At 43.1% G+C, this 26,752-nt stretch overlaps 1 protein-coding gene and 1 long non-coding RNA gene across 4 annotated transcripts in view; both read right to left on the bottom strand.

The window, feature by feature from the left end:
* Positions 1–12,013, bottom strand: part of RAPGEF5 (Rap guanine nucleotide exchange factor 5) — a 161,342-nt gene extending 149,329 nt beyond the window's left edge. For all 3 annotated transcript variants that reach the window (XM_083824523.1, XM_083824524.1, XM_083824526.1), the window contains exon 1: positions 11,068–12,013. In XM_083824523.1, the coding sequence (XP_083680649.1) occupies positions 11,068–11,277 (210 nt within the window). In that variant the 5' untranslated portion in view covers positions 11,278–12,013. The remainder of the gene's footprint in view (positions 1–11,067) is intronic.
* Positions 12,014–13,790: 1,777 nt separating this feature from the next.
* Positions 13,791–26,752, bottom strand: part of LOC310894445 — a 52,687-nt gene continuing 39,725 nt past the window's right edge. The window contains exons 5-7 of the long non-coding RNA XR_014579909.1: positions 20,022–26,739; positions 19,745–19,782; positions 13,791–18,564 (exon numbers count right to left, since the gene is read on the bottom strand). This is a non-coding gene — a long non-coding RNA (uncharacterized lncRNA). The remainder of the gene's footprint in view (positions 18,565–19,744; positions 19,783–20,021; positions 26,740–26,752) is intronic.

The raw sequence follows: 26,752 nt of genomic DNA, 5'->3' as shown, positions 1-26,752 counted from the left end.
GCTGTAACTACAGCAGTTCACAGTAACAGCCACCATCAGAATATAAGGTATCTCCAGCTATCTGAGTCCAGAAAAAGACAACGTGTCAGGCAGACTATATAACATTTGCCCCAAATACTCGCATGAGAGAGAAAAAAAACTTATCTGTGGCTATTGTTACCTGTTAGAATAACTTTAAAATTTGTGGATGTACAATCAGATGAGCTATCATCTTGACCTACTACTGTTTCATATCTACACTAGCTTCCTTTGAAATAATCATATTTTATTTAAATAAAACTTCTACCAGCATTATGTAAATATTTATTACCACATTGAAATGCAAATAATAACTGAGACTTTTTAAGCAGGATTTCAGATAAATTCTCAGTTAATGCATAAACTGTATGAACTGAGAACGGACATCTCAATGGAAATAAACAAAACAAGAAACATCACTCCTGCTATTCAGCTCAGAAACTCACCAGTCCTAATGCATGTCCTGGCAACCTAAGAGACCTATTGATTTGCAGCCATTCATTCAAGTGCAGTGAAAGCCATAATTAGATAAATAGCTTTGGTAAAACTAATCTGAATCTCATTTGTTTTGGGACTGTCTGTTTAATGAGATAAAACTAGAAATTAAATATCTGTTGAATGTTCTTCTTCATATTCTTGAACACAATAAAAAAATATAAATAGATGTACTCATTTAACTGCCATTATTATTTTTGCATTTTATGTATTTTGTTCCAGCAATTGCTGTCAAAGACAATTACAGAGACAAAGCTTATGAATGACTACACTCTAACAGGCTGACCAGTTCTATCAATCTCTTTCATACACATGGGTACCGAGGTATAAAGAGAACAGGTCTTTTCATCACTTGTAAATACTCTTCAGGAAAACAGATTACAGTTTTATGAAGGCACATATAGGATAAGTTTTTAAAGTATCTAGGCTCTATCTCTGGACATGCTAATGCCATTCTTTGTGAAAAAAGTCAAATTCTGGTTAAGTTTTCAATGTGTTTATAACAAATCAGCAGGATTATTATATTTTTTAAGTGATTTCTTCAAACAAAGCGCTGAGGAAGACTACTTTACAGAATTCCTGTGTCATGATTACAGTGAGCACAATTCAGCGCTGGTACGGACAGATGTTACAGTTTACCAGTTAAGCCAAAACACGAAGCATGGGATACTTGTGCTCTCACCTTTCCTCTTTGGCAGCTAACTGCTGGATTCTGATTTTGTTCATTTAGGACTTGAATCTCCCATGAGCTTGGCCTACCTTGACAAACACTGCAAGCCTCAGTTCATCCCTTAACACAGATTCAGCAACAGCCTGGCAGCCCACACACCCCAGATTTGCTTTCTCTGCCAAGTGGCTTCAGGAGATGCAGAAATGACACACTGCAACAAAGCGCTGGGATGCACACGAGCTGAGATCCCCATCAGATCTAATGGATTCTTCCAGCTCACTCCTTCAGCCAGCCAGTAAACAAACAGCTGTCCTGTGACTTTCAGAGCTAACCATGCATCCGTATTGTTTTTCTCCCCTTCTTTCCATACTTAAAAAGATCAATTTATGCATCACCAAAGTGCATTCACCTATGGGATGAATATACCATTTGCTTAAGAGTGTGCAGTAGCAGTCTATGACAGTAAACAATTACCACATTCAGCTGAAATCAAAAAGTGTTTTAGGATCACTGAGTAACTATCGAAGCCAGACTTGGCCAGAAAACCACAATTAAATGCTTAACTTCTTAGAAAAAGTAAGCAAGCAAAACCCAAACACCTGCTCTGCTTCCCTCTCCCTCAACAAAGCAACATCAAAAACTCTTAATGCTCAAAAGTGGTCTGGACCTCAATTTTCTGTTTGTTTTTAATTCAAAGAAATGCAGTACTTCCACTGATTGGCTGCTCCTCATCACTGACCTGTGGACCCCATACTATCTACTGCAAGGATATGGTTTGCCATACATACAGTAATATCTTTGCAAACAGCCACTGCCCTTTCCTTGGTGCTGCTTGTTCCACTGTCCCAGTAACAATGCTGACAAGCAACCTGCAGAGATGCTCAGAAAAAACAGCACTAGAAGAAGCTACCAGCAGATGAAGCACACACAAATATAAAACTCACTCCATAATGAAACATCAATGAAGCTTCTGGCCTCTGAACTATTTCTTTCCTTACTTCTCGCAATCCATCTGTCTCACAGTCATGCAAGGGCTGCAGTAGGAGGTTCAGGAAGCAAGGACAGAAAGGCAGCCCACTTTGATCAAAGGAAACCAAAGAACACTCTCAAAACAGGACAGCCTCTCTCTTTGTCTCCACATATCTGATGTCATCTTTCCAGCATCTACCTGCTTAGATAATACAATCCATGGAGAAACAGACTGCTTCTGAAAAGGAATTAGATGTACAGAGTGAACAGAAATCCAAGAAGGATGGAGTACTTAGCATTCAGTTTACTGAGAGAGTATCTAAACTGCACAACACAAGCTGTGGCATCTTAATCTTGGTATGTTGTCGTGACTTTTTTGGTAGCATTCCAAGTATTTTCACACATTGACAACTCCATTCTGAGTTGTTAAAAAATATGCATAACCAATCAGGAAGTTAAGTTATAGATGTATAAGTTATCAGCATTGCAATAAATAAATAAATATTTACTAATAAATTTATTTTGAAAATAAAATTATTACTAGATATTTGTGCTCAAAAAGATCAACTGTTGTGTTCTGGTGATGCATGGTAAGTGTGAAGAGTTCAAGTCAGAAGCCAAATTGGGGGGGGGGGGGGGAGAAATTTTCGTTCCTCATAACCAACCAATTAAAAGGGCAAACTAGAAATTGTTCTGTACTTTAAGATTCATTGGGTTAATTCAGTTCTAAAAACTGAACTCAGAAAATCATTACTGATAATATGAATGCGTCTCTACTGGTAGATATTTATATACACTGAAGGATTTTCTCCTAAATCAGCAGAATATTTTCTTTTAGCACTATAAAAAAAATATATTGACTTTTAATCAGTTAGCCTGCTGTGTCCTCTCCAGGAAAATATCTCGTGAAAAAGGAATTCATCAAAATAAAAAGTATACCATAGGATTTAAATACTAATAATTGACCATAGCTTAATACAACAGCCATATGTAGATCATTTTACAAGGTCAGACTAACCCAAGTCAAACTGTAAGTTAACCAAGATAAAAGACATCATGACAATTATGAATAGGCACTGTCTTTTACACCTGGAAAACTGAAAGGATAATATTCAGATCCTGCTTCCATGGCTTTTAATTTTAGAGCCTCGGTGACTTCATTTTTATCCTTAAACTCTTGCCAAAAGCACAGATACAATGAAAAATATTTAAATCAAAAGGTGGTACATAGATAACATTTATGCAGCAAATATAAAAAGTAACATAAAACACTCCAGTGAAATCAATCCATGTGTATGGATCCTAAGAGATCTGCAAGACTTAAGGAAAAAGAGGTTTTAGGTTTTGTGCGTGAAGAGTTGCAGTCAGCCACCTTCAGCACAGCAAGGTCATGGGCAACCTGCCTAAGACAGCCCTAGGTCTACCAAAAACAGGGCAGTCTCACACTGCCCAGGGTCAGAGGGTGCCCCATTTTATTTCCTGTACTACAGCACCATCCTAAGCCCCAACCAATACTTAGAAAAGGTGTCTCCCATCCCCAAGTGACTACAGCATCTGTTGGCCTGGGGATCCAACACAGAAACACGGAGAGAACCCATCTAGCATCTTGAGGAGTTGGGAGGAATCAGGCCAGAAGTCCATGTTCTGAACCCCATCGTTTCATACGGTGACTGCAACACTCATTACCTGCCTGAGGAAAGGTCAGAAACCATGGGTGGACAGGAACACTTCAGATATAACCACGTAGGCAACCTCTGTCCACTTCTTGGGCCTACTGGCACAGTAACTCTGCAGCAGTAAGTACTCCACCTCTTGATGGCCAGCTTTACAAGTTTCTCTGAGAAAACTGGGTTTAATGAGCACAAAAGGAAAACATAAACCATCTTAAAGATATGGAATCTTAAGTATAAGTTTACATAAAAAATGATCAACTTCCTTTCCAGTATGTGAAATGTTACTGTAATTTTTTACATTAAGGATAAAACATCTGTTTTATTGCAATGGCTTTCCATGAGTTATGTTGAAAAGATGGCATATTCTGCTTTTCTGTTATTTTCCCTTTCTAAAAAGCCATTGCCTCCTATTTTCAGCATTTTCATTAGCATAAAAATGCACAGCTTGTTTTGTTATTTTCTCCCGGTACAGAAAGGCATTCAAATCACTGGGGCCACAAGTAACAACAGTTGAATACAAACCTTAACACAGTTTGTCATTATTGTACAGTGCTGTGCTTGTTCACTCACCTTACTGTCTAGGAAATCTAGTGTGGATTATCCAATAATGCAGGTTTGCAACCAAGCAAACTAAAGTATACTATTCCACAAAGTGAATTTTGTTTAGTTCTGTTTAAATATATATATAAGAGGACAGTCGGCTCACTTATAAATCAAACCTTCCTCTCTTCAAGATGCAACACTAATGGAAATTTTCCAAATACTTGAATACTTTTCTTTTAATTTCAACTGAGCTGATCTTATTTTATACAGAAATTTTCTTGATGGATTTCCAAGCCACACAATGCAGCATCCCACACGAGAATCTACAGGCCACGTCCTGCAGAAACAGGGGCAAAGCTGAAAGTAAAAGTAGGGATATCCTTGTTGAACCAGAATTACAAAAACATGCACGACCAATCCATATTTTCATCAGTCCCTGACTGAAAAATTTATTACTAACAAAAAAAAGCAGCACTTAAAGACTAAGCATAGGCAAAATTTACTCCAGGTGCTTTCAGCTTGAGCTCGATTTGCAGCAGGGGTTAAAGACAAGACCATGTTTTATAGCAGCTGAGTATGGATCAAAGAGGGACTCGCCACGATACAATCTGGCCAAAACAGAGAAAGGAAACTAGGTAGGAACCTACCCTATAACAAGCTGGTGCATTTTCTGCTTCAGCAGAAATTTTGCACATCTTCCACGAGCAAAAGCCACACGATGGCACCTCCTCCCTGTGTGTGGGCAGCAGCACCTGCACCCATCAGGGGTGCCAGAAAGCAGCTGAAATGCCAGCCCTGACACTCCCAGCTGCACCTCCAGTACCAGGGCAGCCACAGGCAGCATAACTTTGGGTTCTGCAAAGCTTCCTGGGTTACTCTGTAGGGCAGAGGAATGGGCTTGCCTTAGGTCTCATTCAGCTGTAGTTAATAAAGGCCAGGCACAATTTCTCATGTCATAACACATGGGCTAATTAAGAAGTATTCTCAATTTAGTAATTCACTGAACAGTGACTATGAAACAAATTATTATGCAAATAAACACAAGAGACACTGAAATTCCCTGTCAGCTACTGTGGTCACTGTCGCTAAGATGTTTTACTCATTACTCAACATTTCATGTGTCACCAGTCACAGACCTGACAGGCTAAAGGATACTGTGAAAGACAATTATCTTAATCAAATACATTTAGTAGGAATACATAATAAGCCTGATTACAATAGAAAAAAATTCAAAACTACTTACTGAAACTATTTTTAGCCCCATAATAACTGCCAAAATGATCACGGTATTAAGCTACTGAGTAGAACTCTTATGGAAGGCTTTAAAGCAAAATGTCACCAATATCAATCAGCCCACTTCAATAATAGCTGTGACAGTAAAACTTTCGATTCACTGAGCCAATTCAGTATTTCTGTGCACTAATTTCAATCAGTACCACAACACCACATCTTTTTAATGCAGGAGAAACTCCAAAAGTAAAGCATCTGTAGCACGTGTAAATATAGGTACCAGCATAATTGTTCTTCTAATTTTTTCCTACCCTTCTCATTAACAAGGATCAAACAAGGATAAATGTTCTAATGAAATGTGTTGATCACATAAAACAGGAGGCGTTGTCAAAACAAATGTGAACAGGATGGCATACAGGTAGATGAGGTGACTCTGAGGACCAAAATATTAGGAGCAGAATATACTTAGCAGCCTGAGATACAAGGTCACTGGCAATAACAAGATGAAAAGCTTCAAAGAAGAAGAATATGGACTGTTATAAATGTCAGTCATTGATGAGAGATTAACTGAATACAAGGCAAATCTGTATGCTTGTCTCAGTCAAAGGGTAACTATGAACTACCAATACAATGTAGCCATTAAAAGAAGTACTGGAAATTCTGAATATTTCCAGCAGGGAATTTCTAATGTCCTAGCAAAACCTCATTTACAACATTATGGTTTCCCCAATTGCAGCATGAACTGATTCAAGGAAAATAACTTGAATGAGGTAAGCAACTGAAAGCTTCTTACAAGAGACAAATAAAAGTTTACAAAAATGTAGGCTAAGAGGGGTTAGGATACTTCATTTAATTAAAACAGATTGCATATAATTTGATGTTTTTCCCTGCCAAAGAAGAGTTCTCTGCAATAGCACGACAGCTGCCAGTGCCAGAATATATGACAGATCTCTCTAATACCCTCCAAACCTCCAACTATTTTCAGCTTGGGAACTTTCTGTGCCTGATGAGGATTATTTATGTTCAATAAACTTCAATGAGCTTCCCTAGTCTCCCCTGAACTCTTGTAAACTCTTAGCTTTCATACCCTAACTCCTTAGTTTATTTTCAATCTGTAGCCTTACGTCCAGTTTACATGTTGATATACACATAGGGCAAAGCTGTCACTCAGAACAGAGCTAGGGTCTCTTAGTGTGAAGGACATCTGAGAACATATGCCTGGCTGAAGACCCCTGGGAACCTCACAAAAGTCATTACATGATCTCATAAGAGAATATAGTCATGGTGTTTCTTCAGTTTCAAGCAAGTCAAACAGCATGGTCCATGGTGAAAATTTCGCAGTATCAAAGAAACACTGTATCAGAGCAGCACCATGATGTACAGAAGATTTTCCAGCAGCACTACTGTGACAAAAAACATCTACACCACTCACATATAATGACGCTGTTTTGGTTGTGTGTGAGTGTAAACCTAGAAAGCAGAAGAGGTCATTTAAAATGTGTATGTGTCTGTGTATGTGTGCAAGGTAACTGTCCCTCTGACTTCTGAGCGCCGGAAAAGACAGCAAGGACAGTTCATGACTTGTGTACGCATGCTTACTGCTTGTACACATAACACATGCTTCAAGGAGGCAAACTGGAAAAACAGAAGGCTCCTACTTACCAAAGATTTTCAGAAAGCATGTGGCAGAGGGAAACAGCTCCGTAGGACACACTGAGCCAACATAACACATCCCTCCTCTGCCTCTGCACAAGCTCTGGTGGGTTGCAATATGTCTACTAGGCAAGGAACCCAGCTGAATCCACCCACCCCACCAATAAATAAATAAATAAATAAATAAATAAATAAACATATATATATATATATATATGAATAAAACTAACACAGCAAAAGACTGGATGATTTTCTGCCATTTTATCCAGCAGAAACAACAAAGCACCAAGCAGAGGAAGAGGAGTAAAACCCACCCCTCTTTCAGCTCCCTGTGAAACTGCAGCCAAACCTCCAATGCCATCTCAGACATCTGTGCTAGACCTGCCCTTAGACCTAATTTAACAATATCCACAGTCAAGGACAACGCCAACATCCACTGCAAAGTTCAGGAGCTTTAAAAAAAAGCATTGGGCTTCCCCAACAGAGGGATTCGAGGTTAACTTTATCTAAATGACTAGAGTACTATAGAGCATTGGTGTTTACCTGGGTCCACATTTCCCATTTACCTGGGAAAGTGCAAGCAGGATGGTTGCTGCAGCTTTTCTACAAGGTGCTTTTCCGCCTCAAAGTTCTTCAAGTGTATTAAAATCAGACACATTCTGACACAGAAAGCCAAAAACGCCCTCCTGTACTTTGGTTTTGGGGTTCACTGAACTGAGAGAAGAATGCCTGCTTTGTTTTATCTCTATTTTATTCCACATTGTTCAATTATCCCCATCTCTGGTCACAAGTTGTCAAACAGCCTGGTGCCAAGGACTGAGAGGCCTAAACAGATTTAAAAAATATTATTCCACCCCATACTGGTTTGCAAAATTTATTCCATTTTTTGTATACTACTCAGTGCTCTCCCCCTCGCCTGCACCACAGGAAGTATTCTAACAGCATGCAGTGAAGTACATCCTTAAAATAATTATAGCACCCTTAACACTTCCATTATACTTTATTATCCATGCCCTCCAAGCATGCATGCATGCAGATTATCCTTGTGTTATAGATGAGGAAGCAAACTGCACTGCAGGCGGTCCCTCAGCAAGTCAGCATCAGAGAGAGACCCCCCCTCTTCAGGTCATAATATTTTTCTAGGAAATTAAACAAACCAGAATTTCAGCTGGTCAGCATTTATTTGAAAACAGCTCACCTAAGTGAGCAACATTCCTGATGAATCCAGCTGGACAAATAAGACTCTCAGCTTGGTGGTTGAGCAAACAAAAAAAAAGGCACAAAGAAAAAGTCACGAGAGACTAAGATCAGACTAAAAAAAATTTTTTGGGGGGTGGGGGAAAAATGGATATTTCATAAACAAGCAAAAGAAAACCCTCCAAAAATGAAATTTCTATTAACCTGGAATACTTTGCTGAGGTGGAATTATAAATCTTTGTTGCATATTGGTTTTATTCAACCCTTTCCCAACCTTATTTTAAGGCTTTTCCAATTTGACAGTCAGGTTTAAAAGGAAAAGAATAATTAAAAAAAAAAAAGAAAGAAAAAAAGAAAAAAAAAAGCGCTTTATTTTATTAATTTAACATATCTATTCCCTGTCCCAAATATTGACATTTTCAGGGTTGAACTTATTCTCCAAATGAAGTGGAAATACATGGAAAGTGCCATCCCCCTAAAATTTCATCTCTTGGGGGAAAAGGCACGTGGAGAAGGGTGTAGGCAGGAATCAACACGGGCACTACTAACGGAGCCAGACTTCTCCCTGGGGAATCATGTGTGTGGAAGAGATCATCCGTGCACCCCAAGTGTTCACCCTGTTTCAGAAGGGAACGAGCAACACTGACATCCCCTACTGGGCTGCCAGCCCTGCCTGCACCCCATGACACACCACTAGAGACCTGCATCGCTGAGTAATTCCAGCTGAGTCCTGGGGAGAGATAGGAGAATCCCTGGAAGCCCAGAGCTGGCAGAGCACAGCAGTCCTGTCCTCCACATGGCACTAAGCCACCAGCCAGAAGGTCCCCCTGGAGCCACGCGGGATCTCCGTGCAGCACTGCCCACTGATCCAAGATCTGCTGGATTGACTCCAGGCAAGCTCACAAATTTGCCATACTCTCTCCAGCTATCCTCCTGTCAGGATAGACAGGTGAAGAAAAACTTTGCAAGGTGAACCACGGGGCAAAGCAAAGCTACGGATGATACCACCAGTAAATTTGCCAGCCCATAACAGGGCCCATCAGCACAGAAGGGCAGAACCTCAGCTGTTAGGAAGCAAGGCAGGAGCAAGGCTTCATCAGGGACAACTGAGGAACTGCATGACCCAGGAGCCACCCAAGCTTCTCATGGAGGTGTTAGCTCACCCATTCCAAATATTTACAGAGCAAATGCTCATAGTGATCACTTATCAAATGCTTTCGGTAGCAGTGGAGAGTAACCACGATGACCAACCTAGGCCTGCTCTGCACAACATCTCCCTGAACTGGTACAAATCCCTTGTGCTAAAATGGTGTTTTAGACCTGCTCCAAACGAGCATAGGGACCAGCAGCTGCTGGGCACTGCTTCTCTTCTCCTCACAGGAGGGCTCACTCCACTGCTCTCCTGGGGTCCTTTAGAATAAATTAAGCTCAACGCAGAATTCAGAAAAGGTCTCCTCTTCTCTGGAAGATGGACACCTGTAGTAAACTTCCTGTTAGGGCAGAAAGGACTTGGCCATGTAACATTCACTGAATCCCCTTAGCCCTGTGTTCGGATGGACACTTGCCAAGTGGATTAAAATTTAACCCGAACAATAAAAATCATCAGGCATCTACACACTGACTAGTCTTTATTCTGTGGGTTAAACTCACCTGAGGAAAGAAACTTACTCTAGAAGAAGGCTCTGAAACAAAACATTGCTCAGAAATAGTTCTTTTCCTGTAAAAATACGTACTATCTTAATCCCGTTTATCTTCCCTACACATATATCTTCTTACAACAAAGCAGTCACACAGCAAGTTTCATTTTAAATTCACACCCTGCTAGATTTCACAACAACTTCCCCGTGCAGAGAAAGCATTTATTTACACGGGTAGAGTGCTGCAATGTTGATTCGGGCGCAGACACACATCGTAAAGACTTCTCCCCGCTGCCTACAGAGGTGGCTGTCGGTGCACCGCAGCCCCACGGCAGCTCGCCCGCTTCCCCACGCAGATGAAGCCAAGGCCGTGGGGATGACGCCAACCCCTTCGGTTCGGCTACCAGACGGTGGGGTTGAGGCCAGGTTTGTGTAAGTTTTGCGGTGACTTGACGCCAGTCCCACCCAATACATCTCCAAGCACAAGCGGGTTGGTTTTCCAGCCCAGTAAAGCCGTTCCATCAGCCTTCCCCAAACCAAACGAGCCCACACCGGGGATCCCCACGCAGCCCCCATCCCCACGGCCCCGCTCACTGCCAGTGGGGGCCCAGAACCCACCCGAGCTTCGAGCGCTCGAGGCCACGACCTCAGCCCCGAGGCTCCCACACGTGCCCGGCCCACGCGAGTCCTGCCAGGCCGGGAGGGGAAGGAGGGACGAGCACGGCCGCGGGGGGCAGCGGCGGGCGCTACTCCGTTTGTCGGCAGGGGGCCGCCACCGCCGCCCGGGCACCCCCCGCACCCCCCCGCGGAGCGCCCCCGCCGCATCCCCACGGCCCCGCCGGGGCCCCACGGGCACGGCACCGCCCCGGGCCCCACGGGCCGGCCCCGGTGGGCAGGCCGCGGCGGGGGCGCACCCCGCGGGCTCCCTCCATCCCTCCCTTCCTCCCCGCATCCCTCCCTCCATCCTCCCTCAGCCGCTCACCCGGTGGCCGGCGGCGGCCGCGCTCTTCCTGCGCAGCGTCAGCCCGCTCCGCAGCAGCGCCGGCAGCTCCCGCAGCTTCTGCCGCAGCTGCACGGGCGGCGGCGGCGGCGGCGGGTCGGGGGCTCCCCCGCCGGGGCTCCTCCAGCCGCGGGCCGGCTCCGCAGCCTCACACGGCGGAGGCGGCGGCATCCTCACGGAGCCCCCAGCCATGCCGCATCCCGGCCGGGCTCACGGCGCGCAGCCCCGCTCCGCCTGCCCCCCGCCCACCGAGCGGAGCGGAGCGCGGAGCCCCGCGGCCCCCGCACGCCTCGGCCCCGCCGGCCGGGCGGCAAAGCCCCGGCAGGAGCTGGGGGAGCCGCCGGCCCCCCTCCACCTTCACCGCCCCCGCCCCGCGCCGCGGCTCCGGCGGTGATAAAGTGCAGGTAATGGGGAGGAGGAGGAGGAGGAGCGGGCAGGAAGAGGCAGAAAGTCCTGTTAACTCCTTTGCGCTCAGGTCCGGCGCCGGGTTGGGACCGGCTGGGGTCGGAGGTGGGCTGCGGGGGGCCAGGGGGTCCCCTCACGTCCTGCCGGGGGACCCGAGGTGGCCGAGGTGGCCGTCCCTTCGCCTCCGCGCTGCTGAGCGGGCGGCACGTCCCGGGGGGCGGCTGGCTTGCAGTCCTTCAGGTAATCCCTGGAAGAGCTGAGGAGGGAGCCTTCGGTGCCAGAAGCCGATCCGTTCACTCCTGGTGCAGGGAGGAGGCAGGCATCGACAACCCAGTGCCTTCAATTACTGGCGCTGTGTTTCACCCCTGCCTGATCCCTCGCAGTGGTGCAGGTGTCGCTCCCTTGCTGCCAGACTCTTCTTGTCTGTGTCCTTCAGAGCCCTCAGTGTAAGGTGGGGCTCCGCTTGCACACATCTTCTGCCTCAGAGCTACAAAAAACGCTGACCTGCTCTTCCAGGTTGAATTCACCAGTGCCTAACAGTCTCAATAAATGGCATTATAGTCAAGCCACTCTCACGGAGACATTGCAGAAAGCTGTCCCCCTGTCCCACCTGTGAGGTCCAGATGTCTCAGGGACCAGCTCCACCACTCATCCACCCTCACAAGGAGCTGTCTTAACCATGTAACTAACCCTACAAAAAATAAAATATTTTTCTCCTCACTTGTGCTTCTTAAACCAACTCAGCTGGGATCACAGAGGTAGCAGAAGACGTGCAGACGTGCACAGCCCATGTCAGGGTGCAGAGGTGCATAACAGCCGCTTCTGGCACCAGTGTGGCATTGGGTTGTCTGTCCTCTGTATGCAACAGCAGCAGCCCGGCCTTTTGCCTATGCTGACCTGACAGCAGGCTGCTGGAAAAAGGTGATCCTGCCTGCAGCCACTGGACGTGTACTCCCCTCACACCCCTTACACTGGATCTGGTGCCCGTCTGACTCCAGTCAGCTGGTCAATCTGGTGGAAAAATTACGCTTCAGAGAATAATGAGTTTTCCATTGGCCAGAGAGCTGAATTGATCCACCTTGTGACCACACAGCTGCAGGATTGGGGCAGGCAGCAACCTGGAAGTGAGGGAAAGCAGAATTACTCCTTTCTGCAGCCATCCATCATTAAATCAGCTCATCTGCATCCTCTGCATGTGACTTCATGAGCAGTGCAAAGCAGGCTGAGCCGGGTACTCCTGAAAAGGGCTGGTTTTGTCCAGCCACATTCTGCTGCCACCTCCTTCCTGCTAGTACCAACAGTCGCTGGCCATGACATGAGCCAAATCAGAACCAATCCACCTGAAAGTTAACTGTAAAAAATGTTCATCTATTTTAGCTGGCTGATGCAGCCCATCACACGAAACCTACAGCTGACACAAAAGACAGAAAAGGGACAGGAACGTGCTATGCAGTGACAGTCCTAACTGGGTCAAGTGCCCTGTAGATGCCTCAACCCCAAAATGCCAGGGAGATTTGTGAGCCCCAATTTGCAACATCAACTCCAGCCCTTTTGAAAGGGCAAGAGGGATTATGCCATAAATATGTTGTAGCCAAGGCTGTGCTGTGTAATCAGATACGAGGAACATGAAGAGCACTGGCTGTTCTGTGCAACCCCTCGTGTCCCGAACACTTCTATTATTTCATCTGACTTGTGCTCTCCAACTGCCCTGCAATGTGTTTTTGACAGCTGTGTTGCCTGGCAGCCACTCTGTCACAGCTCAGGATGTAATTACTAGGAGAGGTGTATCTGCACCCAAAAGAATAATGCATCCTTCCTCTGTAGGCTTCACAAAAGGCCCACGGTCTTTGTCCAAGTGTTTAGGCACTGCTATAATGCAAACAGCAATAAGACAACTCAGTGAAGTGTGACTTAATGTGACAGACTGAGGTATAACCAGAAGTAATTTGTTTATGCAAAGAAAGGATAAAATTATGCCAATGCTCAGAATTTGTAGTTTTGTTTTAAAACCAAGCAAGGTAAGTGTACCTTGTCTACAGTGTCTGAATAGAAATTACTATGCTCTGCAGCACATTTTAAAACAATAATCTATTGGGTAACATGGACTAACAATGGTCACGAAAGTGGACTAGATAGTAGTTAGGTCTTTCTATTTCTAGTTTGGATTATTCCATTTTTTTGGAAGATCATGATAGGAATATTCTAAAATTAAACCTTACATCACTTTTTATGTTATGTCATAGACGATTTAGCTTGGAGAATGAGCCTGATACCTGTTCTTTTTCCTTACAGGAAAGGGGGACGGTAGATCAAAACTAGATCTGGTCAGGAAGTATTTGACAAACCATTTTATTAAAAAAAAAAAAAAAACAATATGTTGTATCCAAAATATTGTGTTCAAAGTACCTTGATTTCAGTGAACTTTCCCTGAATCCAGAGCAGGACACTGGGGGAACTGGTCTGTATCCTCGGTGGGCTTGGCCCGGGCCTGACTATGGATTTCCTGCCCCTTTCAGGCATCAGCAGTAACACAAAAGGGATTTCAGTTCCATCTGCAGGCACTCAGTAAATTCCAGTTCTCCAGAAAGTTTAAACACTTAATTTGGTCTGATATAAATCAAAATCGAGGAGACAAGCTCTGCAGTGCTCCTACCTGGAAGTCTAGGTTTGGATATACCTTCCAGAGTAGAGCCTGAATAGGGTTTTGTTCTCTCACTTGCAAGAGACTTCATATAAATTTAGGAACATGTATGTTTAAATCAGTACAGGATGGACTCTCGAGACCTAAGCAAATCTACTGAAGCTTAACAGATGTGGGGCCTGGGAGTGTCTGCTTTTTTTTGGATGTTTGTTTTTCCTTCATGGTCTAGCACAATCAAAAGAAATGCAGTGAAAACAATACAAGCCGTTTCATGCCTATATGTGTTTAATATCATTTTTTTTGAGTGGATAATAACAAAAAGAATAATGTATAATCAGGTTGTAATGAAGCATAATAAACACTTATTTTGGACTTTAAGTGTAGTGAGTTCCTGTCCCCATCACAACAAGCAGTGGGTGCCACTTAGGTTTTTGCCTACGGCTGTGCAGACAGTGCAGGAGCAGAGCTGGGGAGTATCAGGGCACAGGGGCTGGATGTGAGGGAGCCGCGCAACACACACAACAGACAGCAAACCTGAGCCAGCTGCTTGCAGCAGTGTCTTCTGAATATTTGCTCTCCCTGACCTGTCAGGAGCCAGTCAAAAGAAAACAAATTTTTCCAAAGCAACAACACCCAGCGTACAACCAGCCAAGCATCACTTCCTCTTCCCCAGGCGGTCGTTCCTGCTGGACGGGGGAATGCTTTTCTACCATTGCAGTGAATGAGTCCATTTTCTTCTTCCCATCTCTCCATAAAGCAAGGCAGCAGTCTTCCTCGTAACACCTCTGAGGCATGTGTGCACCTCTCCACCAACCGCACAAATGGGCAGGTGGGCATCCAAGCACTGCATTGCAGGCTGTGAACATGCACTGCAGGAGGCTGGACACCTCTCGCTGAAACACGCTCTTCTGCTTTGGAAAGCCTTCATTGGTTCATCTGACTTCAAAACCAAGCTGTTCATCACTGAGGGCCACTAGGAATCCTCTCTGAATAATTTGCTGCAGGCTTTTGAGTTGCTTAGCTCCCTTTCACCTGATCAGTGGGATCTCAGTGATGTTTTAAATGTTGGTTGTATTGCAAACTTACTGTGGATATAAATAGCAACAATTGATTATCAGAACCATATGCATCAATGGCATGTGTGGGTCATGTATACGGTTTGTTTGGAAGTCTTTGATTTAGTTTCTAAAGTGCTTTTTTGTTTTTGTTTTTGGAAAGCAAATTTCCACTTCATTTAGTGCTCTGTTATCACATAGAGCAAATATTTGGTGAATTCCGCTCAGAATCACTGCTTCCTGCATTTCAGAGATGTGAAAGGCCTGCAAATCGTAACATTCAGCAATGGAAAGATACCAAAATGGGAATGGGGGATGAGGAAGCAGGAGATCAGCACAGGGTGTGACTTGAAAGACAACAGAACAGGAGAATAACCATAAAAAAGGAGGGAAGAGGTGAAAGATAAAGGAGACATATGAGTAGGTGAAACATTTCAAGTAGTTTCATGATTTGTATGACTCAGAGCTGGAAAGGCGTTTATACAACCCCCAGCTTTCTCTTGATGGCCTGTGAACATCTTCACCACAGCATCCAACCCTCTCCCACTCTGCAACACCAGCTGCCTGCCTCTCTGCCCCCAGTGCCTTGTTCAGGCTTGAAAACCCAAGGCACCTTCAGATGGCAGCTCAGCCTGTGTCCTGCCAGTCATCACACAGGGAATCAGGCCATACTCGCCGCTAGCAGCCCTTCAACGCTTAAAAATGAGAGAGCTCCAGAGCATCCTGAGCCATGAGGTTTGTCCCTGCTGTGGTTGGAACCAGTTACTGCTCTGTCCACAGGAATGGGTGGCTGGGGTGTGGGGATGTTGGCAATCCTAAAAAGATATCTGCTTGCATTTACTTTAGTTGTTTCATTCTTTTTAAGAATCTCCGGACCATGGCGACAGGGGCAACGCTAATGTAAATACAACCCAAAACATTGTTTGGTACACAGCGAACTTTTGTTTTAGTATGAATAAAAAGAGCAATGAGTTTGCATTGGTAATTGTGATTGTCAGAGCTAATGAACCTGACTCAACTCTTCAGTTTGGTTTGTCTTTTAGCATACTTGGAAGCAGGGGACCTTATGACCCCTCGGGGAAATTAAAACTCTTATAGCTCTCATGTCTGGCCTTTTCTGTCAAAACAATGTTGTCATTGAGCTATTGCTCTTTCTCTTACAGGACAAAATTAAACTCCAAAGCCAATAAGATTCTTGAAGGAGTTTGTTCAATGTTTATTTATTTCTTTCTTTATTTAACCAAACACAAATCTCAAAATGACAAATCAGTACCTTTTAATTTAAATTTGAAAACAAACAAAAAAACAAAAAAAACACCACCACCAACAACAAAAAAAAACACCACTTATAAATGGACCCGTGGAAGCTGGGAGTTTTTCTGACAGCTGCCACCAAAATTCAGGTTCATTTACCCCCAGGCACCTGAGCATATGCATGATATTATTTATTTTTTAATGTCCGATGTGAGAATCTTCACATACATTTACTGCAGAGACTGTGTAGGAAATTTTGAAAGAAACAGATTGCAGTTAGGAGCGAAATTCTCATTGAAAGTCAGTGGAAGATCTCCTGTGTGATTGATGGTTAATCTGCATATTTATCTTTTCTTCCTGAGCTCTTAAATTCCATATTTATGTTTAAAATCATGTATTATATTTTATTTATTTTTGTTTGTTTCTTTCTTTCTTTTCCATAGCTGTGTGAGGATGCTTAGCCTGATTTTGCAGAAACTGGGTTTAAGACACAGCCTCTGTACATCTGACAGCCCTCTATGAATCTTTGAATGCTTAGGCCAATATTGAGCACATTTGAGAGAAGTATAGAAATCAAAAAAAAAACACTCGTCCTAAAAGTATTCCGAAGGTAGGCAGCCAGTTAAGAGCTGTGGTTAATGCTTCACTGAGGTAAAAAGTGCAGCACCTCGTATGAGACATTAGAAAATCCAGATAGGGTTGTAACCTCAGGACATAAATCCATAGAAAATCAGGCTTCATTGATTCCCCAGCTCACAGCACTGCTACAGAGCTGTGATGTATATGTACTTGTTCCCACAGTATTTGCATCCCTACAGCATCCACTCAGCTTTCACATGAGCCAGCTACCTTAGTGTAACAGTAATGACTTTCTCATGATTGTATTGTCGTTTGCAAAAGGATATTTGCATATATGCACACATATTTATGCAAGGGCCTCTCTTGTTTTGCTAAGTACAGCGTCAGTATCTCTCACTGCCTTCATGTGAACAGGCCTTCACCCCATATAATCTCTTTGATGAAGGAAAAATACAAAGCCACATGCCAAATATTTTGAGTTTTCTGCATTAACCTGGGTCCATGTTGACAAGTTGTTCCCAGGAACAGTAATAACAGTAAAATATTTTCATTCCAGTTTCTTGAGAGGCTGGAAAAATCAACAAAAGGATTACATGAGACCAGTTGCCAGAAATAATATTGCAATTTTAAACACCAGGCCATCTCACAACATCTTGTGAGTAACAAAATGCTTCAAAAATTTTCTTTAATTTACTTTGTTTGCATTGTATTCTGTTTTTTGTTTTCTTTTAAATGTGTCTGATTTTTCCTGCTGAAAAAGAGCACAGCAGCTGTTGAACGGAAACAGTGAGGCAGATGACTGGAACAGAAAATCTCTGATGGGGCTTCAGACAGGAGTCTGCGTCTGTACAAGGGGTGCTGTAGGTTTGCTCAATGACCCTATAGGCTTCTTTGGTTTTATTAAGGATAACATTTCCTCCTGGTAGAGGTGGACAGATACAGACAGAGTGGCACCAGCGGAGGTAAAAAGGCTATGGAGAAATCCAGGCAGCTTTGCCCTTTCCCTTTGGGCGGTGGTAGGTAAGGAGGGATCACCTCAACAAGTCTGCTGTCAGGTGTCAGTGGGTGGTGGCTTCGAGGAGGTTGGGCACTCCTGGTGACCAGGAGTCAGAGACGAGGTGGCAATGGCCCTGGCTCTGTCGTTATCCGTCCACAGCCAAACCATGATCATGTTTGTCCTCCACATTTGCCAGTGCTACCGCACAGCAGGGGGGCAGTAAGACCTTCAGGAAGGCCAAGCACTCACAAGGTGCATGTGTGCCTGTAGTCTAACAAGTGGCTTTTGAATGGACCCACACAAGGACATTTTGAACTCTGTGTCTACAGTCACACCTTGATGCTCCCTCAAGTCTCAGCCCAACAGCTCTGCTAGCATTCCCCATAAGCTACAACTGTTCAGCTCTCCATCGGAGATAATGTTTCCTTGTGGGATAACCTTTCATCATTTTTGTAATGACCTATTCAAGGAAGCAGTAGATGGATGGTGCAGGGAAGGAGAGGTGATGGACCAGAACAGCTCTCCCCATGCCGAGACATCCAGGACACCTGGGAAAAAAGAAGAAATTGGCTTTGTCCTGGTTAACCTGGTCTCTCCGGTCTTTTAGCCTCTGACTGCTTACAGACATGCCTGGAAACTTCTGAAAAGGCAGTAGGAGTCAGGGAGTTAAAGAAATTATGGTGGCAAACCAGTGTGATCTCGGATGTACACTGGTTAGTCCAGTACAGAAAGACCATTCATGGAAGGTTACGGATGTTGGCTTGTAAAGGGGGACAGGTTTCAGTGAGAACATCAGCTACAGAGGCTGAAAATGTTTATGATTTTCAATTTTGCTAGGTGTATTTCTATGTCAGAACAGTACTGAGCTCTGGGGTGTGCACAGGTTTAGTTGCCTGAAATGTACACAGGTCACCAGGGAGCACCCAGCACTGTACAAGAGGACACCTACAGGCCAGCCCCCTGACAAAACCACATCAGCAGCCTTGCAAAACCAGCCAGAGGAGACTCACAACAAACTCACAGCATTTTTCTGGACCTACACACAAGAAACACATAAGTTGATTTTTCTATGCCCATGAGAAAAAAATGTTCAATCTCACTGAAGCTGCAGAAAAAATGACCTTTTTTGTACTCTGCCTGCAAGACATTTACAGTGTTTTCTGAGACTTGGATGCACTACCATTGTAAACAATGTTATATCTGTAATTGTAATGAAATAAAATTATAAAGTCATGTAAAGGTTAAGCTATTTCTAAGAAAATACCAAATAAAATTAGTCTAATTAACAAGTTGACATTGAACTTATTAGCTTATGGACAAGCAATTCCTAGACTACCTAATGATGCATTTAGCTAATAGACCAAACAACAGTGTGTATCAAAGCAAATTCAAGATAGACATTCTGCCAACTAGAGGACTTGGCTAAACTAATAAATTTGTAGCTGAGATTAATTTTTGAAATAGAGCTTCAATACTCTTATGGCAGCCCGCCTAGACTGTTGTGGTTAGACAATAGCAATTCTTGCCTTTTGTTCTAGTATTTTTACTCACTGGCAACACAATTTGTGAAGAATATAACTTGAAAGCCAGCTTAGCACCCTACATCACAATTAACACTCAAAACTTCACGACAATAGTCAAGAATAATACGTTAGTTCCCCATTTATGTGATAAGTACATTTATGTGACCTCCTCAACATAATCAGATGTTTACAGCCAGACACTTACCTTTAAACATTGTCCTCAGCAGTGATCCTGAAAGAACCCTAACAGACATGAAGAAAGCAAACAGAAAATTATTTAATTAGACATTTAAGTTTCTGCTTCCCGGTTCTTGCCAAACAGCATTTATCTCAGGAAGACTGACTTAGTGTTTAGTTAAGATATAGGTAGCTTTCTGGTAATGGTAAACTAATGGACTAGTAAACTACTCTTACTGGCTTGCAGTGGTTCTGTTTCTAGCATTGTTTGGTTGTTCCACTTGCTAGAAAAGAAGAGTAAATACCTTGTTTGAATCTTTCAAAGTTCAAGTGTCTCTCTTCCCACAATTTTTCAGCAAGTAAATACAGCAAAATAAGAAAGAGGTGGAAAAAAAAGGAAAAAAAAAAAGGAATGTAAGTGCCTCAAGAAATCTGATAAAAACACAATGAAATATAGCTCATCCCTCTAAGCTTATATTAGGCCTCCACTGCAAACTAAGAAAATCTTCCTATCAGACTTCACTGATGCTGCCAGTCAGTAAGTACTGATTACTGATGAAGTAATTCATGAAAAATTCTATTTTGGCAAGTGAGAATGCTGTCTGAATGCAAAGTTATTAAAACTAAATGGGTCATGTAAAATCACACAACTTGTCCTGTGAGCTCCACAAAGCTGAGCCAACTTTGAGAATGTCTGAGAACTTCTCACTCTGAGAACTTTTAAGCACATCAGATCTCATTAAAAAAAAATAAAAATAAAAATACACAACGCATTTCAAAAGTGACAGAAAACGGAACAGAACCAGTCTGTCTTTCAGATAGTTCCTATTTGCACCCAGTGGAGAAAAGCTTTCAGAGATTAAGTTCGTACACACACACACACAATCACACACACACACACATTTATTTATTTATTTATTTTATTGTGAGTTATTTCTATTATTTCTACCCTGGATTAGTTCAATTAATTATAGCACAAGGACAGGACCGAGCAGCCAGGGATGCAAACATTCAGAGCTACGCAGAAAAACGTCCAAGCCCCCATAACCGAGGAAATCTAATGATCACCCTGGAGGGTAAAAAAGAGGGGCACAGGAACAACCTTCCTGTCAACACTACTGGGAGAAGGAAGGGAACAGCTTTTGACATGCAATTTGATATCTTCATGACATGATGTCACCTAACACCTCTCTCCTGATCCATGGAGGGCACCTGCAGATCACCCCTGATTTTCAGAGATCTCCCATGTTTCTTATATTGATTTTTCACCTTTGGTTTTTGTTTATCTGCAGTGTGTCTGCATGTGAAGAGATCAGCCAGGCTCCCTTTACTGTCAATGCAGAGAAACAGGTGTTTGTAGGTTTGGATTCAGCCACTGTATTTTGGATGAAGCCTGTCTTCCAAATGACTGTTTTTCTCCACTGACTATAAACCAAATTTAGGCAAGCAGCTCAAATCTAGACAGCTGCACTGCAGACACCTAAATTTTGCTCTGGGTTTTTATTCACACTTCTGCAAATGGGCATAAAATGTAACTAAGCCAGGACAGAACATTTACATTACCTATGGAAATACAGATTGATCACATACAGTACAAGAAAATTGAAAACTGAGCATTATAGGCTGCTCTAGAGTAATTCAATTCTTACCTAAAGCTGCACAGGAGTATAAAGAGCAGAAGCCAACTGTGCTGTTTTATTTTGTTGGGATTTTTTTCTTTATAATATCTCAAATTCCCTGTCACTGAGTGTTCCATAATACAAATACATATGCAAATATTTATTTCTAATAATAGCTGTATTTATTTCATATAAATTGTACAATACTTGTGACTGCCAGTTTATCAGGATAGCAGTCATTGACTTATTTATGAAAAAAAAAAAAAGTGTTTGAATAACTGAATAACTTCAGCCAAAGTAAACAAACCTCTCAGGTAAATGTATGCTATGCATGCCCTACCTGTTCATCATCTTGGATATCAGTTGCATGCCTGAATTAAATAAACAGGCTTTATCTCTTGTTACACCACAAGAATATACATACCTGCCTGCAAACTCTTTGGTTTTGGTAGGACCCACAAGACAGGCTTGGATCTGAACCCCTCATCCTCTTTGTCACAGGGAAAACAGTAACTCTCAGGAAAGCCATATACAAGCAGGCTATGTGCTGGTTAATCCTTTCCCCAAAGGCTGTGTTTCTATGGATGAATAAACTGGGTGCAGTCTGAGGGCAGTGCCCGGACTCGCTGCATTTTCCAGGCACAGGCAGCCAGGGACAGAGCTGAGGAGGCGAGGAATGGGGGATATGTCATGCATTTGCACTCCAGAGTGCGTGAAGGAAGTCACTGGGATTTTGAAGACAACGAAATGGTTCAAACAGTTCATCCAGTTTCATCAACACTGTGGTGAGACTGTTGAAGTAAAGCTGCCAAATTCTTCCCTCTTTCTGCTTTGGGACTGTCACAGATCATCTCTGGCCAATGTACCTGGTCAGATCCTGCTTGGCAGCCCAGCTATCAAAATTATGGACATCATAACCATCACACTGACAGATCATCATTTCGTTAGGACACTAAGCATAAGTCCAGGGCCTCTGTCTTTAACACAAAGACTTCAAGGGGAACCAAGGGTTGCCAAAATACATGTGTTCTCTTCCCCAGAAGAAAGTCTGTGGGCCTCGTGGGACATTACCAGTGACACTTCTGACAGTCAGCACACTGACTGCCATATGGCCCTGTCTTCCTACCATCTACATACACCTCCCTAGCTTTCTGGCACTGCATGTGTTCCCCTATCAGAGACACGAAACATGAGTGCCAAATGGAAGAAAATAAAAGCTGAGGCTGTCCCACACTCCCACAAAACCTTCCTGCCCACCTCCCTCTACTGATGCTGCCAAATCTCACCCCAAACCTCCCTGTGATTCACAGATGGTTTAATCAGTCCTGTACAGATAGATCTTGTGACTGAATAAGCACCAGAAATGGAAGGCACTGTGAAAAGGTAACAACCATACCCAGCAACCCATCAAGGCTCCTAGGGCCCAGTACTTTCAACCAGAACAAAGTTTCATGTGCTCAGGAGAGGACATGAGACAAGAACAATGAATTCCACAGTTGCTTCTCCTCCACCGTGGTAAGCAGGTGCCACTTGAAAAAAATAGCTGATGTGGAAACTATAGGAGAAAGCTCTCATCTTCAAAGGCATGATTTGGCATGCAAAGTGTCCCGGGTGCATGGGTAGCGGCCTGCTATTGGCTATGGTCAACTCGTCTCCACTCTGTTTCTGAGCAAGCTCACAAAGAAAATAACCAAATACATAATCAAATCTTAATGCCTATATTTAGATTCAGGACACAGATGTGAAACCATTATAGTAGATGCAAAATCTCCTGTAGTCAGTGGATAGACAGTAAACATCCTTTCTCAGACTCCTGGAGCTGCCTTAAGCATTTGATGTCTCAGACACTCAGCCCCTTTCCCTGAGAAAGAAAGGAAAGGTCCAGAGTGATTGTCTGAGATGGTCTGAGCTCTTTCTGGAGCAGAGTACCCAAAAGTACTGTGAGAAAACTGCAGTTTTATCACAAATTTTCACACAGCTTTTCTTCAACACCTATAATCAATCACTAAATAACAGCAGTAGGAAAACCAGGACTTAAGTTCCCACAATACATTAATGACACATAGCTTTTACATATCCTCCAGCAGATACCCCCAAAGCCAGCAGTACTTGGATGAGATCTGTTTATAAATGAAGAATGACCCATGGAAATGGCACACAAGCAAGGCAGAGATGATAAGGGAGAGCAAGAGAAAGCATTTGGAGAGTTTGCAGCCACAGCTCAGTAGCTGTGGCTGGAGGAGCACGTACACTTCATCAAAGCAGACTTGTTACTTGGAAAGTCACTTGTGTTGTCTTGCTGAAATCAAGATCTTGCATAGCATCACCTAACAGTCATTCCTGGCTGGCTAGGAAACTTCTTCCTGGTAGATGATAATTGATTTTAGTAAGTCATGCCTTGATCATTCACCTTCTGATTATAGCATGCAGTATGTCTTGGCAGGAGGCTGCAATTACTGTAAAATTCTGCTGAGTATCTTCTTAGAAACACAAACATGCCAAACCTTGCTACCACAAGCAGCTGCTCTGTTGTACACAGCTCTCCCCTCTGGAAGAACACACACCAAAAGCACACCATGGTCCTGACTAGTTTTTCTCAGCACTTTGCAAGAAAGCGCAGTGCAGTTGCGCTGTAGGAGACCCACGCAGGTGGGGAGCCATGTGTATTTATGAACATCCACACTCAGCTGAAAGACTGCAAGTGATGACACATAGAAAATACTTTTGAAATTGACTCCAGCAGTTAATTACCCTCACAGTTAAAACTTTGCTCTTTGGAAAGATATTTATAACAAGTATTTTAGTCATCTAATTGAACTGTGATTCAGAATATGTAAGTCTGGGAGCCTAAGTTGCCTGCATGTCCAAAGGGAAAGATACAGATATGAGCACATGGCTCAGAGCACCTGAATAGATGCACAAAATCACACAGTGTGAATATCTATCTTCGCCTTTGTTAGTTTAAGATAACCTAAAGCCATGTTCTAGTTCAGGTTCGTCGCCTTCACATAATTACTTTTGATATAGCAGAGAAACATTAAGGCAGAGCAAATCCGCCTGTGAATGCAGTGAGAATCATAACACGGCAACATGCAATCAGTAGCACAGCTGGAACTTCAGCCCACACTTCTGCACTTTGCTAGCTTGTGATAGGCTTAAGTACGTACTTATGTCCTGCTCAATGGGGCCTGCAGAAACAGATCTCAGCTGTTATAACAATGCTTTTGACTCTGGCAGGCATCCGTGTGAGGATTTCCAGCTTCTCAGATTTCCTCAGAATATTCCTTGTTTCCTGGAACATTTGGAAGGGTCACAAACATCTTTCCCACTTCTGTGCCAACACATCTTCCAGGGCAATGAGTTCAAGTGGCTTTGTTTGATTCACTTTTCCCAGAGTTTCTCTCAATCAGGAGTGTTGGATTAAAAAACAAAACAAAACAACTATCCAATTAACCAAAATCCCCATGTCCTTCATTTTCTCTCTACTATTGCATGACAAAAGTTAGTGTTACAAAATATTTGTTTCACATTCATCATCTACTGACTTCAGTGGCTACTCTTCCAGGCATAAAACCTGGGCTGTGTTCTTTCTCGTAGCTGTTTTCCAGCATATCCAGTGACGTGCGATTCGGGGACAGATTTACAGACTGCTCTCCAGAAGTGTGATGCTTCTATCTTCTCCTAGCAGCATAACACTAGCTTGTGCTGGCATGTGTGGGCAGGCCAGGAGACATTCAAAAGCTGCTGAGATTCCCACCTTGCTGTAATGGCTGGGTCCCTCTTCCCTTTCCCTTGTCATTTTCTTTTATTCCAGCACGAGGCTCAGCAGAAGAAAATGGACTGGGTAGAACGATCTCAGCGGCAGAGCAAGCTTTCAGAGTCACCATGAATCAACTCTTTGGTTTTACTCTGTACCAAAGACAACACAACTGTTTCAGTTTCACATCCCACTGACAAAATCAGAAGCAGAACAATGTGGGGCTGTCTTGGCTTTCTGAGTGATTGAGCATGTGTTCTTGCTCTGTTCCCAGGTGGCGTAAAGCACAATCACTGCCTTTTGATGATAATGTTTTGCTTTCTGAAAGATTGAATACTACATCCTGGTTTTCAAATAAATAAATAAATAAATAAATAAAAATTTCACAATGTTGACCATTTGCCTGGTCTATTGAATATACGGCCAGTAGTAAAACACCAGATCACGAGTCAGTGCAGAGTACTGCTGTAGTATTTACACTCATCAATGCAGAAGGCTTTGGTCAATACAGGAAATGGTTTTCTAACCCTTTCACATACACTTTCTTGCTGGAAATTCTTTACAGGCTGTTGTTTCCCTTGCCTGAAATTTTATAAATGAATCACCAACAAGAATGTGACTTCCCTTATGCATCTTTTAAACAGCACAGCCAGGAACCGTTTTGTATTCAAGTGAGTTTCAACATGGAGAAGAGTTAAAATCTAAACTTTCATTGACAGGCATTTAGAAAAGCATGCTATACTACAATGTCACCTTACCTTTGCTCTTGAGGCTGAAGTTTCTGAGAAAAACGTGCAATGTACACACTGATAATGCACAGATGCACTCACATAACATATGCACATTGTAGTGCATTAAAATTTACATAATCTTACTTGTTTTGTGTTTTTTTTTTTTTTTGCAAGTCCCTTTATGTAAACTCACTATTGTGCATATATATACAAGTTTGCAACGGTATTGAGCATCTTCCTCAGCAGTGTCTCTAAATCATTGAGCAGACTACCCATTACTGCCCCTATAAAGTGTCTACAGAATATATAAAGACATTGCCTTTTATATATGCATTAAGCTGTATTGTCATTGGATCCAATTAATCTTCTGTTACAAGTAACTTTTTTTTAAAAGGTGGTCCAGTGCAAAGCTTTATGTACGAATTGGTATGGAGAGACGCACTAAGTTAAAAACAACTGAGCTCCTGTGGCACAGGCAGTCCATCAGCTGAATGACAATAATCGACCATGAGCATGTTCTTAGCATGCCCCAATTGCAGAGTGAAATGTGTTAGTTTAAACCACCGTGAAGGTGCCCGCACCCTCAAATCGTCAATAGGCTGCAACGTGGCTACTGGAGACCTTACCACATCTTAGGACAGGCTTAATTGTCCCCTTGGTGTAACCTGAAATCTTCCACTGTCACATGCCAGGTTGTAAGGAGCCAGAAGAACTGTTCATTTGCATTAGGTTAAGGTACAGAAAAAGAGCAGGGATCAAGAACTGCCCATAAATGTTGCTACAAGGAATGAGACATAATGTATCTCCACCACCCTGGGCTGGGCAGAGCAGTGAAATCTCCATGTCATGAATTGTGAGTCTGAGAAGTACACGGTCCACCACAACTCTCAGCAGTTCCAGAAAGTTTTAAGGCCACCTGAAACAGAAAT

The sequence above is a fragment of the Anser anser genome, assembly GCF_964211835.1.
Source record: "Anser anser genome assembly, chromosome: 2".
NCBI classification, from domain to species: Eukaryota; Metazoa; Chordata; class Aves; order Anseriformes; family Anatidae; genus Anser; species Anser anser.
The sequence above is the reverse complement of the archived record's forward strand: the minus strand, read 5'-3'. Positions and strand labels throughout refer to the sequence as shown.